At 37.9% G+C, this 16,558-nt stretch overlaps 1 protein-coding gene across 5 annotated transcripts in view; it reads right to left on the bottom strand.

The window, feature by feature from the left end:
* The window catches only part of TMEM117 (transmembrane protein 117), a 218,271-nt gene that overhangs the window by 119,447 nt on the left and 82,266 nt on the right, over positions 1-16,558 (bottom strand). For all 5 annotated transcript variants that reach the window (XM_080576685.1, XM_080576686.1, XM_080576684.1 and 2 more), the window contains exon 4: positions 503-602. In XM_080576685.1, coding sequence (XP_080432811.1) covers positions 503-602 — 100 coding nt within the window. The remainder of the gene's footprint in view (positions 1-502; positions 603-16,558) is intronic.

Genomic DNA, 16,558 nt, shown 5'->3' with positions numbered 1-16,558 from the left:
GATCTGATAGTTTCAATTCAAACAGGCTACCTTCAAATTCTGAGAAGTAACAGGTTTACTTTCTTTCCCCTACCTCCATTTCTCTTTATCACATCATTCAATTAATTGTAATTCTTTTTCATCTTTTTCATTGGACTTGTTTTTCTTAAATTATTACTCTCAGTTTCACCAGATTGCCAGTTATGATGTAAGTTCAGAGCAAAGAAGGGCTAGTGACTGTGCTGTCTTTACATAAGTCAACGGCAAAATTCCCCCTCATAACAGAAGGAACAAAGTGATGCCCCAATTCATTTCAACTCAAACTCTTTAGGATTCCCAGCTAATTAAATACCCTGCCATTATGGCACTTTGTCATTCGTCTTTTTTTTTTTTTTCTATTTCTGAGTTGAAACACTTGAATACTTCAAGAAATGGAATTTCTCCATTCTCCTCTCCTCTTTTGCTTGAAACACAAAAATTTACTCCTTCTTTTTCTTTTAAAACATAATATTGTATTTCTTACCATCCATGCTGTGACAAAATCTCCCATCCAAGTCCCAACTGCAGCTACCTTCATAAAATTTTCATTCCTGATGCCCATGTAGTCTGTTATAATGTATGCACTGTGGAAACAAGAACACAGACTGTAAGCTAAACACGTTGGCTTAATGCAGTTATAAAGAATTTGCTTTAGTGACAAAATTTATGATTAACTGTGAAAGATTTCCCATTTCCTGCATAATCATTTTTTCCGCTAGAACTGAGTCTTGACATAGTACTGAACTAGGATGGGTCAATTCCAATTAGAAATGGAAATGTGAATCTGATTTTACAGCCCACATCTCTTTTGAAGGTGCTGAAATAACTATAGGCAAAGGCTTTAGGATTATAAATGGCTTCTAGAAATAAAAATAATTTTACAATTTTTACCTCTTTCTCTGTACAAATGGAATTGCAACATTCGCAGTATTGGTGACTTTGAAAAATCTTTATGATGAAAAATGAAAATCTTTAACTTCTCTTCAAAAGCTAATTGAGTCACTTGACTTTTAACTCTACCAGGTATACAAATATATGTTTCTAAACACAAGAGTGCGAGCAATAGAGCATTTCAGTAAGAAGCCATTGTTTCTTGATATATATAATAATGTATTTCCGTACATAAATTTTATTTAAATCCTAAAGAACCGCTTTCATTCTGTTTAAATAGTGCAATAGATAGGATTTAAAACCTTACATGGTAATTTGACCTCTACTCTTAAATTCATCATGAAGATAAAAGGACAGTTAAGGAGATAAAATTAATTGTGCTGGATTAAAAATTCTTTAAGAGAAAGCACAGCTTTTAATGTAGTCATATCCTTGGCTAAAAGGCTTTTACAGTATTTAGGAAGACACGACTCCCCTCAGGAGCTAACGCATTGAATAATTATAGCCATTATATTTTAACTTTCCAAGTGATATCTGTGTTTTCAAGATACCTGGAAACACTGCTTATATAATGCTATGCCTATTTAAGGATATGCACAACCAACTCAGTTGCTTGTAACAACTTTGAACATTGCATTATTCAAACCTTATCATTATTATATACTCAGTGTTGTAATTTCTAGGAGCTAGGGGACGATATCTATGCAACTGGATCAGTGCAAGTTGACCCCTCTGTCTAGAGCAGTCTTATTAAAATCAAAACTTTTGATCAGGATACAGGCTCTTGTTCACACAACTACATGTACAGCACTGAATCACTACTTAGATGTAATTTAGTAAGTTGTAGAGTATAAATGTTAATGTCAGTGAATGGTTTCATGACAGATGTGTAAAATGGCATACTCTAATGGCTCTTTTGATTATACACATTTGGTGACCTTGTAGCTAATATGTTACTAAAAAAAAATACCAAGCATTTTTTTAATCAGTTGAACATCTAATCAGTTGGCTTAGAGTTTCTGCTGGAATGAAAATAATAATAAAATGGAAAAAAAAAAAATCCGAGCTATTTTTAATCATGTTCCATGTAGCTAATAAGATCATTGATACTCTAAATTTGTCACGTTGCTAATAAAGATCTAAGAACACAAAAGCAGCTATACTGGGGCAGTCTAAAGTCTCTCTGTTCCAACCTCCTGTCTCCAAGAGAGGGCAACAACAGATACCTAGGAAAGACTGTAAGAGCAGACAAGCATACACTTCCCAGATGCATTCTCCCAGTCTCTATAACTGGGAAACAATTGGAATTCTTTTTTTTTTTTTTTTCCTGCATCTTGGTTGTGTCAAACTTGTAACAACTTGTTAAGCTGAAAAATAATCAGGTCTGCATTCCTTAAGGAAGTGTCTCATTAATAAAAAAGGCACAATGTGAACATCAGCTGTAAGAAGTAGACCCCAAAAGCAACCTGAGTATCTTTATCATTTTCATCAGTGTGAAACGCATGCAGAAAAACATAGTTCTCACCTTTTTTTATTCCCATTTCTCATATGCATTATACACTCTCATATGCATTATACATGATTACAGGTGTACAGAAACTGGCTGAACGCTTGCACAGCACTGATGAAAACCAGGCCACTAAGGTAACTCCTATAGCCCATTGCATATAGTGAGCTGACCACAGCCACCCACGGCAGGATGATGTATACAAGACAGGTTATCCAAAAAGGCTGAAACGCAACTGATTACTGTATATAGGTATTAAGAAGTAGAAGAGATAACAAACTAGAAATAAACCTTTTTTTTTTTTTAACAGAAATTGAAATTCTCCATGTAGTCACTCGTTTTCACTAATGTTAAAAGTATCTCAAGGCTTACAGTAAGGTTGGACAAGGTGGATACAATACTCAAATACATAGAAAGGACTTGAAAGCATCAGATCATCCTAACAAACCTTTCTGAAATTTGAAGTATGAAGATTTGAAACATGAAAGCATCCGAGAAGCCTAGTATAAATTGTGCATCATAATCTATAATGAATGCCACAATTAAATATGCAAATTGACAGAACTTCACTTAGAGTTAAAATGACATTATTATGAAGAAACTCATAAGAATGTCAGCTGTGTATATTTTAAGTGCATTTACTGATTAAAATAAAATTACAACTTTTTATGGACCATGCAAAATATTTTCAGGACTATCCCTGCCTTGTTAGGAACAGTAATGAAATATACTTCTATTTTATTAACTATTAGGGAAACATCACTCCCATTTTTTAAAAGGGTAGAAAGGAGGACCCGGGGAACTACAGACTGGCGAGCCTCACCTCTGTGCCTGGGAAGATCATGGAAAAGATCCTCCTGGAAGCAATGTCAAGGCACATGCAAGACAAGGAGGTGATCAGAGACAACCAGCATGGCTTCACCAAGGGCAAATCATGCCTGACTTAGCTGGTGGCCTTCTACGATGTAGCGACTGCATCAGTTGACAAGGGAAGAACGACTGATGTCATCTACCTGGACTTCTGTAATGCCTTTGACACAGTCCCACATGACATCCTGGTCTCCAAATCAGATATGGATTTGATGGATGGACCATTCAGTGGATAAGGAATTGGCTGGAAGGCCACATCCAGAGAGTGGTGGTCAATGGCTCTATGTCCAGGTGGAGGCCAATGACGAGATGTGTCCCTCAGGGGTCTGTCCTGAGACTGGTACTGTTTAATATCTTTATCACTAACATAAACAGTGGGATCAAGTGCACCCTCAGCAAGTTTGCAAATGACACCAACCTGCATGGTGCGGTTGATACAATACAAGGAAGGGATACCATCCAGAGGGACCTGGGAAGGCTTAAGAAGTGGGCCCACGTGAACCTAATGAGGTTCAACAAGTCCAAGTGCAAGGTGCTTTACCTGGGTCGGGGCAATCCCAGACACAAGCACAGACTGGGAGAAGAACTCATTGAGAGCAGCCCTGCAGAGAAGGACTTGGGGCTTCTGGTGGACAAGAGGCTCAACAGGAGCCAGCAGCACGTGCCTGTAGCCCAGAAGGCCAACTGCAGCCTGGGCTGCATCAACAGAGGGGTGGCCAGCAGGGCGAGGGAGGTGATTGTGTCCCTGCCCTTGTGAGGCCCCACCTGGAATACTGCATCCAGGTCTGGGTCCCCCAGCACAAGAAGGATGTGGAGCTGTTAGACCAGGTTCAGGGGAGGGCCACTAAGATGATCAGAGGGCTGAAGCACCTCTGCTATGAAGAAAGGCTGAGAGAGCTGGGGCTGTTCAGCCTACAGAGAAGAAGCCTCCAGGGTGACCTCATTGCGGCTTTACAGTACTTAAAGGGGACTTATAAAAAAAGATGGAGGTGACTTTTTGCTCAGTCAGATTAATGACAGGACAGGGGGAAATGGTTTTAAACTACAAGAGGGGAGATTTAGATTAGAGGTTAGGAAGAAATTCTTCACTCAGAGGGTGGTGAGGCACAGGAACATGTTGCCCAGAGAAGCTGTGGATGCCCCATCCCTGGAGGTGTTCAAGACCAGGCTGGATGGGGCCCTGGGCAACCTGATCTAGTGGGTGGCAACCTTGCTCATGGCCAAGGGGTTGGAATCAGATGATCCTTAAGGATCATCATGGCCCTTCCAACCTGAGCCATTCTATGATTCTATGATTAGCATTACATCCCAGTCTCTGCAGTATTATTTTCATTTAAAAACACAAAGAGGAGATGACTTGTTTTTTAAAATATGGATTTGGGGCTGCTAAAAATGAAAAAAAAATAATCCACTTTTAATTCTCACATTTTAATTTCATGCAAATGAGAGTAACTGACATTTTTTAAAAAGCCATGCTTGCCTCATGATGTAACATGGGTATTTATTTTACCAGTAAAAAAATATATTTTACAAAGTAAAATTAGTTCTATTTTGGAAAAAATCCCCAGAGTTTTCTCTCTTATAGCTAGTGATCAGAGCAGTTTTCTTTAACTGGTTACTCTGTTTCATGGCTAGGACCCAGGTCTGCCAAGAGTGTTAATGGCTGTTGGGTTCCAGATAGCTTTCATGGTCCACCTGGGTTTTATATAGTTTGTCAAAAGGATTCTGTTTGTTTTGCCATACTCCAATTCTGTAGCAAGGTACATTCATATTACATGAGCAGCACAACCTAAGAAAACACTGACTGGAAAAACACAGCAGTTAAAGCTCATAACAGAGCAAAAAGCTCTTCAGAAACAGAGAGGATAACTAAATAATTAAAGGCTGAGGAGCCCATGCTTGTGAATTCTATAGATAAAGGACAAGCTTGTAACTGGGATTTGGGACAAACCCACTATTAATCTTTGATAATAAAACTGGAAGCTGCTAAGCAATGGAAACTGCTCTTTCCAGGCCAAAGCCTGTGGAAGGCAGACCGCCTTTTTCACACAACAAGATAAAGCAAAGGAACCAAAAGACAAAATAAATAAAGAAAGAAAGAAAGAAAGAAAAAGGGGAGACGAAGTAGAAAGACATAGTTCTAAAACAGTCCCAAAAACATCATCATCAGGTGATGTCTACATCCATGTTGTTGCAAAAGGTAAGTTAATAACAGGCGATCAGAAAACAATGTACAAGCACAACGTATTTCATCACTTTTTGGAGTTCGTACCAGAGTATGCCCAGAACAGACAAAGAGGGAAACAACAGCACTACACCCAGGGAAATTTTTCAAAGAAAGGGAAATTTCAATTTTTATTTAATTTTTTTTAAAGATGGATGACACTTCAGCAGCCGCCAAAATGACTAACAGCCTGAAAGTACACAGAGCATTTTTAAGATAGATACAGATGTACAAACCACAGTGATGCTATCAACATTGTTACAGGCACTGAAAGAAAAGCCACAGATGAAGCTCAAGGCTGAGGTGGTGTCTTCCTGACCATCACATGAATTTAGACACTTACTTTTAAGCGTAAGCCAGTGATCCAAACTCTCAATGAAGCCTTAATCAAGATAGTAAGTGAAGATTAGAACATGATTCGTCCTTACCCTACTGTAGACATGCTAGGTGAAGGATTTGTATACCTTTTGTTACTGCAGGATTGCTAGCATGTCAAAACACTAAGTTCATATACCAAAAGCCATTGTTAAACCTAGGTGACTACATCATTGCAGGTGCTGTGGCATATCCTGGTCTCCAGCTGATAATCCAGATGGATCTGAACTCCAGTAAATCCCGTGACACATCAGACAATCCAGACACATCTGAACTGAACCTAGATCTAAATGGACTTCAGTGAGAGTATTGACACTTATGGGAGGTTGTAGTTGCCTCAGTGTAGGTATTTAATGCCTACAGTGCATTGGTGCATCTTAACAATCCTTCAGATGACTTTTTGCATACTCCAGAGTATCTAAGGCACAGGGCTGGCACATAGCACACAGCGTGTTTTGTACAGAGTCTACAGGAACAGCACCCATGGAGTGGTAGCTTGAGGCTCTTCCAAAAGGTGAGCAGGCCTAGGTGTCTTATCTTATGAAAAGTGATCAAAAGTCTGTACATGTTCTGCAGTCTGATACATGCTGTTCTGAGGCAGTTTTATTAGCTGGCATTCCCCCTAAATAGTCAATTATCTATTGAATTCATCTTCTTTGGTGCACCTGACAAAGTGGAACTTGCTGACGATGGCCAACAAGTGACAGCATGGGGGTTCACACAGTCTGAAAAGATGTGTATTTTGACATATCACCGCAAGCTTCTTGATTTAACAGAGGCAAAGAGTGTCAGAATAGCTGAAAACACACAAAAGACTGTAGATACAGTTCCTCATCCATATTTTGCACTCTAAAATGACAGAATGGCAAATGAGAAACATGGTAGCACTTTGCTCAGCTGAAAAACTACCCCTCTGCTGCCAGAAACTAGAGTCATCTGGAACAGGAAGATGCTAAGAGACAGGATCTGCTGACCTATAAACTGGCACACCATAATGAAAGTGGTGTTAACACATAGCTACCTGCCAACAGTACAGACAGCACAACACCTAGTCACATAGTCACCAACCCTTCCCAGTGAATACTTTGGAGGTACAGACGAAACTTTTTCTATGACACCAGAATAGAGAAAAAAGAGGCACTGAACCAGATATTTGGCTTGACAAGGCATCAATGAGGTAACTGCTACTAGAGGCTCAGCAGGCTAATCTACACAACAAAATGAGGATTCAGTAATGGCTTGACCACAGCAGGGCTCCCCTGAGACGGATCCATGGCACAGTGCAGAACACCTGAGACTAACGGACTGAGGCTGCAGCTGAACACTGCTTGTTGGTAACTTAGTTATACATGTTTTCAGAAATCAGGCACCAGAACTGTAATTCTGAAAACTTCTGCTCACCAGCCTACAGGCCCAAGGGCTGCCTAACACACTCTGGGGACTTAGTCTTTCAAGCTCCCAAGCCATTTAAAGCTCCGCTGCTAGGCATGTACATGAGCATCTCACTATCCACAGGAATAAGCATTTTGGCTTCTGGCTCACATCCTGTATTGATTGATATCAATAAAGTAGTTATTCCTCCACTTGGTTTGCCTGCAGAGCTCCATCTGTGAAGTGTTTTGCAAGCCTGCCTAGTAGACAAGGCCCATTGAAAAATGCAGCAAACACTGAAAAACTCAGCGACCACATTTCTGCCCGTTAATGTAGAGAGGTGTATGTACCTAACTTAAATGGTAGGAAACACATGAGATACAATCACTCATCGAGGGAATACTGGTTCAATCCCTTTCCAAGTTAGAGAACTGCATCTCACTATCAGAACCCATAAGAAAAGAGGATGAGAAATACATGTTTCAGCCTATTCTGGTGAAGGACAACTGAAGATATATATCTCATACTACAATTGCTGGATTTGAGTGGGGTACCCCTTCACAACTTCCACATATGAAAAAGGAACTTGCTTTCTTCCAGTTTTAGAGCAGTTAATTATTATTTTTTTCATAGTAGTTGGTATGGTGCTGTGTTTTGGATTTAAGATGCGAATAATGCTGAAAACACACTGATGCGTTAGCTGCTGCAGAGCAGTGCTCACACTAAGCCAAGGACTTTTAGCTTCTCATACCACCCTGCCAGCGAGGAGGCTGGGGGAGCACAAGAATCTGTGAGGGGACAGAAGCAGGCCAGCTGACCCAAACTGGCCAAAGGGGTATTCTATGAGTCATGCTGAACAATAAAACTGGGGGGAGTTAGCCAGGGGGGCTGCCACTATTTGGCAACTTGCTGGGCATCAGGTGGCAGGTGGTGAGCAATTGCATTGTGCATCATTTGTCGTGTACATTCTATTATTATTATTATTATTTATTATCATTATCCTTTCCTTTTCTGTTCAATTATCTATCTTTATCTCAACACATTAGTTGTACCTTTTTCTGATTCTTTCCCCCATCACACTGAGACAGGAGGGAGGGAGCAAATGGCTGTGTGGTTCTCAGCTGCCTGCTGGGTTAAACCAAAGCAATCTTTTCTAGCCATCATATGAGCCTCTACAGAGGCTACAGAGACTCAGGACAGGAGTCTGGATTAGATCAAAAGCACAGGGTAACTAAGGTGCTTAAAGTAAGTTACTTTACTTTAAGTTGAGTAAGTTGCTCAGGTAAATTGGCTTACTAGAGACCTGTTAAAACAGGTTTTAAAACACATTATTGTCCTTAATATAGCTCCTTGGGCTAACGGTAATCTTTGTGAGTGTTGACATACTCCCAGAGAGTTTAGATGTTAGAATTTGATACACCTACATTTCTTTTTTTTAGCCAAACTTTAAATGACACAAAATCAGAGAGCATTAGTGGCTGAATTGAGAACTGAACCCAGATTTTCCATCTCATAGATGAGCAACGTTCTCCATCACTGTGCTAAGTGCTTCAATGCAGAATGCTCTACTACTCCTACAGGCTCCGCTACAAAGCCCTTCCTACAGATGAGATAGTCTGAGAAAAACACAAAAGATGACTGACAAGAGAGTTTGACAAATTGTTTGATTGTTCAAATGTATTATACCCATGGGATTTTTTTTTTCATATTTTCCAGGCTCTTTGCTGTTCTTGTGCATCGTGTATCACTACAGGTATATTCTGTTTAGTCAGACAAAACAAAAAAAGGCTGCAGAGAGCATTTAGCATGTCAGTAGCAAATAATGGTTACACTACTCAGCCAAGGACAGGTTGCCTGAAACATTTCTACTGCTGCTGTGCTAACAGATGAAGGCTCACATTAACTTACATCACACAGTCTTACGAACTTCCCTCCACACTCACACACGCACAACCACTGCAGCAGTTTATTTGTAGCCACTTATGCTTCCACTTAAACTCTATAACAACCATGTAAGTTCTTTTACTGAATGACATAAATGACATCAATGACATAAAGGGTTGCCTCTTGCCTTTTTTACAGGCCTGTTTAACGCTATGGGAGAGGATAAAGAGATTTACATGCTGCTAAATGAATTGTTTACTGAGAATTGTTTTAGTGAATAATCAAACAAGTTAAAAGAATTGTCTCATTTTTTTTAGTATCTCTTTTAATAGGCTAGAAAATTTCTGTAAATAATCGATGGGTCTGTAGTATGAGCTGGTACATGACATGTCTTATTTGATTCACTCTATTTGCCTCTACATTATGATATCAAAATAGTTTTTTAGTGAAAAGATCCCAAATGTCCATATGCCCAGGAACACAAACAGAACAACTGTCCTTGGGCATACCCATTTTGAGGGTTTAAATCAGATCTTGACTCACCACTTTGTACCACACCACAGACATACAAGTTTGCAGTCTTAGCCCTTGCTATATGCATATGGAGAAGGGCAGTTGCCTATTTTCAACAAGCTGGTAAACAGCAAGCTAGATTACACACATGAACATTGATGAAAAATGTATACCGAGTTTCTAAAATTTAGAAAAATGTAAATCTGTGGATTTTTTCTTTATATCTAACTTTTTGTTAAATGTTATAGGTTTGCTTCATCTGAAAATGCAGATAATTGTTTGGCAAGCAATATTAAAAAAAAAAAAAGTTACTAAAATTTGAAAATAACTTTAACAGAAACTGAGGAATAAACTGGGAAGTTTAAGTTAGGTTAGATGGTTGAGGGAGGTGATTGTCCCGCTCTGCTCTGTGCTGGTGTGGCTTCACCTCAAGCACTGTGTGCAGTTCTGGGCACCACAGTATAAGAAGGACACAAAACTATCAGAGAGTGTCCAAAGGAGGACTGCAAAGATGGTGCAGGGTCTAGAGGGGAAGATGTATGAGTGGCTGAGGTCCCTTGGATTGTTCAGCCCAGAGCAGAGCAGGCTGAGGGGAGGCCTCATGGCAGCCTGCAGCTCCCTCACGAGGGGAGCGGAGGGGCAGGCGCTGAGCTCTGCTCTCTGGGGACAGCGACAGGACCCGAGGGAACGGCATGGGGCTGGGACAGGGGAGGGTCAGGCTGGGTGTTAGAGAAAGGTTCTGCACCCAGAGGGTGGTCGGGCACTGGGACAGGCTCCCCATGGCAGTGGTCACAGCACCAAGCCTGCTGGAGTTCAAGAAGTGTTTGGACAACACTCTCAGACAGAGGGTCTGATTTTTGGGTAGTCCTGTGTGGAGCCAAGAGCTGGACCCAGTGATGATCCTTGTGGGTCCCTTCCAACTCAAAATATGATTTTATGATTCTATAATTCTATGAACACTTTATTTTCAGGAATCTGCACTCATACCGTGCAGCTGAATGACAAGTAGCCAAAGGACTGTCCTTTCTGCATGGAGTAGGGGACTCCTCATGTTTCACTGAACAATGGAAGACGCTGCAAGAACCTCTTGTGACTTTCGTGACTGGAATGAGACAAGGTGCTTCGCTATAGTTAAGGTTGGATCAATGTTTGCTTTGAAAAGCAACCCTTTGGATGTGGTTTGAATTTGAGACTTGAAAGTCCAGATGAATGTAATCTGCATATGGATGCCCATTTGTAAAGCAATGGAGATATGACATATGACTCACCTTACACTTTGCATCAAACTTATGTTAACTTGAGGTGGAGGAGTGAAACTGCTGCTAAATAGGGTACATTTTTTTTTTTTTTTCAGTACATCAGTACTGTGTGTTAAGTTTTTGTTTTGACATTTTTGTTTCCAGAATTTTGCTGCAGAGACATCAGAGTATGTGAAGCTGCACAGACATAGACTAGAAGGCTACTTCTCTGGCACAAAGACTTTAAATGACAATTCTAAATCCAGTCCCATTACCTTTTATATAAGCTATAAGGTTATTTGATTTGGCTTGTGTGCTTGTAGTGCAAGTGCTACTGGTACACGTCTCTTTCTTCAAAGTTATGAGGAAAAAAAAACAAGAGAACTTCATCATTATAAAATGCAGGTCATACATAGTGCGGAATCCCTTAAAGGAAAACATTGTTTTTAATGGACTGGGGGAAAAAATCTGAAAATATAAGCATATTTTCAAAATGTAAAGCCTTCCAGTTCTCAAAATTGAAAATTATCTCAGGGTTGGGTTCGAAATTTAAGTTATTTATTTTTAGAAATATTTAGCTAGATTTTTTTAAACCTGTTTCTATAATTATTCCAGCTTTCTTTCTAAACTTTTATATCATAAGCATTTTCAAGATTTTAATATCTTTTGCTGGTTCAGGACAGAAAATTCTTTTAATTTGCCAAAATTCTTGTGAGACTGAAAAAAGATGTCCAAATCACTTTGGAATAGCATTTGTTTTGCAAGATTTTTCTTTCAAGAAATGTATTTCTACCTCAAACTACAACACAAAATAAAGTCAGGTATTCCTTTAGAAGATTCAAAGCTTAACTACAGATAGGAAAACATTCATCCTACAGTAACAGTCAAGGGAACTTGAAGCTTAATTATATCTGTAAAGTATCAAAATCAATTTACCAGTTTTCTATTTTCCTTTTAATTATTGCTTCACAAGAAACTTCTCATGTTAACTTATGAACCAAATTCAGATCATGTAAGCAAAGGTCTCAGAAAGTGTGTAAAATAGATTGTGTAGGACTTTTAATGACTGTTTTTAATTATCTGGACCAATCTGGGATTTTGCATCATGATCATTAAAATTGTGAATAATAGTTCAAAAGTGTCAAGGTTGTAGAACAGGTGATTCTGTGCCAATATTTTAGAAGTAGTTCTTTGATTTTTTTTTCTCTGTAAAGATAACTAATATTTTAAATGAATGAGTCAGGAACAAGACAGTAAGTGATAACATCTGAAATTGAATGGATGGATAATATGGGCAGAATCCATCTACTTTGCATTGCAGAAGTGCTCTAAAAAAGGAACACTGAGTAAGTAATACCTGAAGAGGAGCTTGTGGGATGTTGGCTCTATTTGTAGAGTGGAGAATGGACTATATGAAAGTTTGGGGGTAAGATGAAAATTTCTTAAGTAGCTATTGGAATATTGAAAGATCCACCAAATAAGCAATTAGTAGTAATTAAATAGAGTAGGTAAAATCACAGAAAAAAAATTAGATTGGAATGAAATTCAAGAGATGATCTTGTCCACCCCCTCATGATAAACAGGGCTAACTGACATTAGATCAGATTGCTCATGGCTTTATTTGCATAAATTGTTTAAGGATTGATTATTTTAAATAAAATTAATTAAAACATTTATTTAAAACTATATATTTATCTCACAAACAAAGCTTATCCAACTTAAATATCTAAACAAAATTTAAAAGGGTGCTAGAAAGAGAGTGCACTTTACAGCTCACTGCTCTGGTCTTCTAGTTCAGAAGGTCTCTTTTTGTTTTGGGAAAACCTCATCCGTATAGTGCTAAAGCAACCAAGTATTTGGCACAGACTAATTCTATTCAAACAGTCAAGATTTTCCTCTCTTTATCCGTCTATTAGAGTTCAATAAAATAAAGTATATGCCAATATACATCACCCCAAACAGTTTGGAGAAGGAAAAGAGCACTTCATTTTTTTTCTTCACATCACTACAGAGTTAAGTATTTATTAAATATCCTCCACAAAATAAGACAAATGTAAGTATTTTAAAGTAATATGAATAATACAACAGTTAAACATGCACATAGGCATATGTTATTAATGCAGCATGAGGGTTTTTTTTTGTTTTTTTTTTTTTTGACATTGAGAGACAGAACAAGTCAGAATGATAACAGTAAAGTTAACTGAAAACTCAATCAATCTTCTATAGGATCTATCTGTTGTATATGGGCAAAGCCTAAAAAGTGGAGCAGAGGCCCTTGGAGAATCTTACTAGTAACAGAAGATGTTTGTGTCTGATGCTCAGCTGATTCCTTCATGAACACTAATGGCTCTTGCACCTGTGCCATGGATTCCTCCAGTGGGTGCTGGGATCCCTTGGCATGCAAAGATGTTACACAATGAATTTGACAAGGACCATGAAGTGATAATCAATCAGCCAAAATCAGTGAAAATGAAGTGCAATAGGAGAAGCAGAATATCAAAATATATATATATTTAAAGGAAGGAAGAGAAAAGAGGAAACTGGACTGACTTAATTTGATGGGAGGGAGATGACAAGATGAGCATACGTAAACTCATAAATACATTTCAAGTACAAAATATTTGAAAAGGAAGAAAGATGAGAGCCAAGAATGGAATTGACATTGTCACAATCCTCTATTGGTTTTAGAAAAGTGTTTAGATTCAGATGTATTTTGCTACTCCTCTTATAAAGACTCAATTGTCCAGAATCTCAGCATTTCAGAGTAAGTTTCACTATGAGAAGAAAAAGAGTGATGCATCCTTCCTTGAAAAGCATTCTACTAAAACCTTCATTTCAGACAAAGGAATATGTGCTTTCTATAATGTTATTTTAGTGTGTCTAGCTGCTTACAGATGCTTTGCTGCATGTGTAGATAAAAGGAGGCTGAAACTACAGTTTGTTCAAGGAATTGGAAGAATTACGTTCAAGGAATTGAAGGGATATGACAGTTTGGAACATCATTATGCAATGGTAGAGGTGAATATGCGGGGTCTTATGAAAAACAAAAATGGTATTAGCATGTCAGCCTTACTATGCTTTTGAAAGAACCAAATCAGCAGAAACAATAGTTCAGCCTAAAAGAGAGAGAGGGAGAGAGACTTTATTCACATGGAAGATGGATATTGCAATTTGATACAGCCAAAGAAGGAACTCTAAATAATGACCTTCTAAAACATTTTACCTGTAAATGTTTTGTTCCAAAATGTTGTCCAAGTTCTACAGCCTGTATACACATAGACGATACTCTCTGCCTAAATCAAGATGAATTAGGAAACTCTCAGATGAGAAAAAGTTATTCTTTAAAGTCATTTACAGGTGCAACAGAACAGGAAATATTTTTCTGTTATATATGATTAGTTTCATATCTATGGAAGAGGACTGGTGCATATCAGTTCTGCTGTAGTCCATAATACCAAACTTAAGATATAGAAACTGTTGGAATTGTTCAGAAATAAAAAATATACCATGCTTACAGGTACTTTTGAGGAAAAATGTAGCAAATAGTGTCATGAAAACTCAGAAGCCAGTCTAAGGATTTGGTTGACTTGTCTCATAATATAACAACAGCAGCAGATTGCAGAACAGATGGAAAAGAACTAGACTTCAAGCAATATACAAATTGAGGAGATTGCTTCTTTACTATATTACTTGAAATTGGTATATAAAGAACAACTGGGTCTAGGGCCAGTCAGTTGACAAGAGCTGGCATATAATCGTGGCAGAGAATTTCACATGGAAAATGAAGGGAAAAAGACAGCCTGTTCTTTCACTCATCTGCCAAAGCAAACACCTTGATTACAACTACTTGACCATCATCTGAATCATACAGAACATACAGCCCCAAAGAGTTCAACACTGGATCTGCTACAGATTTGCTCTGCATTGTGCTTACTACTATATTCTCTTGTCCTTACTCTACTCAGCATTTAAATAAAATTATCACTGAAACAAAGGGGATAAATTGTTTAAGGATGTGATCCTAAAATCAACACAGCTCTATTGCATACTATCCACTTCACAATACAGCTTTCTTTTAATAACTTCAGAATGAATTATCAGAAGATAAGCACGTCAGAACCACACACTGCAAGTGTTTGTTCAAGCACTATCATTTGTAGCACACACACATGGAGAAAAGACAGAAATTGTGGTGTGAACTTCACCCTCATAAAGAATATTCTTCTATTTTTTCCCATGTCATCAAACAATGGAGAGAGCTAGGGATATATATGTGCATATTTGATACCCCTACATTAAATCTTTGGCTATATCTTTAGGGGCAATTAGTTACAAATGCTGGGATTCATATCATGTAAATTTAGACTTTTTTAAGAAGTCTCAATTTCAGATAGTAATTCTAGAATTCCCTAAAACAGTTAATTTCTTTCCATCATCAATGGAGAGGAAATAAGCACTTTACAGATGCAATAGATGCAATTGATCTGACTTATCTTAGACATCTGTACCAGGTCGGCTGGGATGAAGTTAATTTTCCTGATAGCAGCCCATATGGTGCTGTCTTTTAGATGTGTGACCAAAACAGTGCTGATAACACACTAATGCTGCCTTCCAGAGTTAACTCACAACAACATCTCAGGATGAGATGAATCATCTTCTGGAGGTTTGAGTTCAGTTATTAGAATTACATATTATTACTAAACCAGTCTAATGCCCATAAAATGTCCTTGCAAGTCTACATACTTCCCAAACCGCAACTAAAACCAGTGAGACTATGGAAAATATAGAGAGAGACTTCTATTCTATTCTATTCTATATATAATTCTAATTGAAAAACATCTTTTGTTTAGATGTAAGGTTGAAAAATATATATCCAAATAACGTAAAAGGTTACATGATAAAACATTGTCAGTAAGAAAATTTTATAGGAATTAGTAAACTGCAATTAAGATTTCATTAGAAAAATAAGTTAAATCTAAAGTTGAACAGATGGCTATCAGGACAGATATAAACAGAATTAAATAAACTACAGAGTAGATGTTCTATCTTTGTCGATGCTTATGATGGAAAACTAATCAAAGCACTACTGTTCAATGATAATCTCATCCAGAGGTAATTTTATAGTGTGCGAAAGTTATCACCCACATGTTACTGGCTGAAGTAAATAGTGTAATTAATACAAATACCTTGAGATCTTTACATTGGATGCATGTAAAGATTCAGGAACTAAATGTCTACATTTATTTTTTAAGTATTTCCTTATTGATTACGTGTTGACTTATTGATTATGTGGGAGATTTTATAATTAAACTGATATTCTACAATGATGAACTGAAGAAATAGAAGGCTCTGCAGAGTAATTAAAATCTCTCTGCTCAGAAAGAACCACCACAAAAATTCTCTTCGCATTCTGAAACTAATTTTTTAGGATGTGAGAATGGTTGGAAGTGTCTGTTCTGAAGAAGATGAGACTGAATGTAATTATTCTGCTAAAAATGTACCTTTTAAGCCTTGTACAAGAATATTTTGTTTGTTTGTTTGTTTAAAAAATGTGATATAAACATCTCCCTTCTTGCAGTAAGGGGTATACCACTGTGAAAGTAGAAGGCAGTAAAATGCTATGAGAACTAATCAATAGAAACTGCTGGCTAGAGGTGGAGTATGAAT

This window comes from Anser brachyrhynchus (assembly GCF_964034855.1).
Source record: "Anser brachyrhynchus genome assembly, chromosome: 1".
Lineage (NCBI taxonomy): Eukaryota > Metazoa > Chordata > Aves > Anseriformes > Anatidae > Anser > Anser brachyrhynchus.
This window is presented reverse-complemented; position numbering and strand designations above follow the sequence as displayed.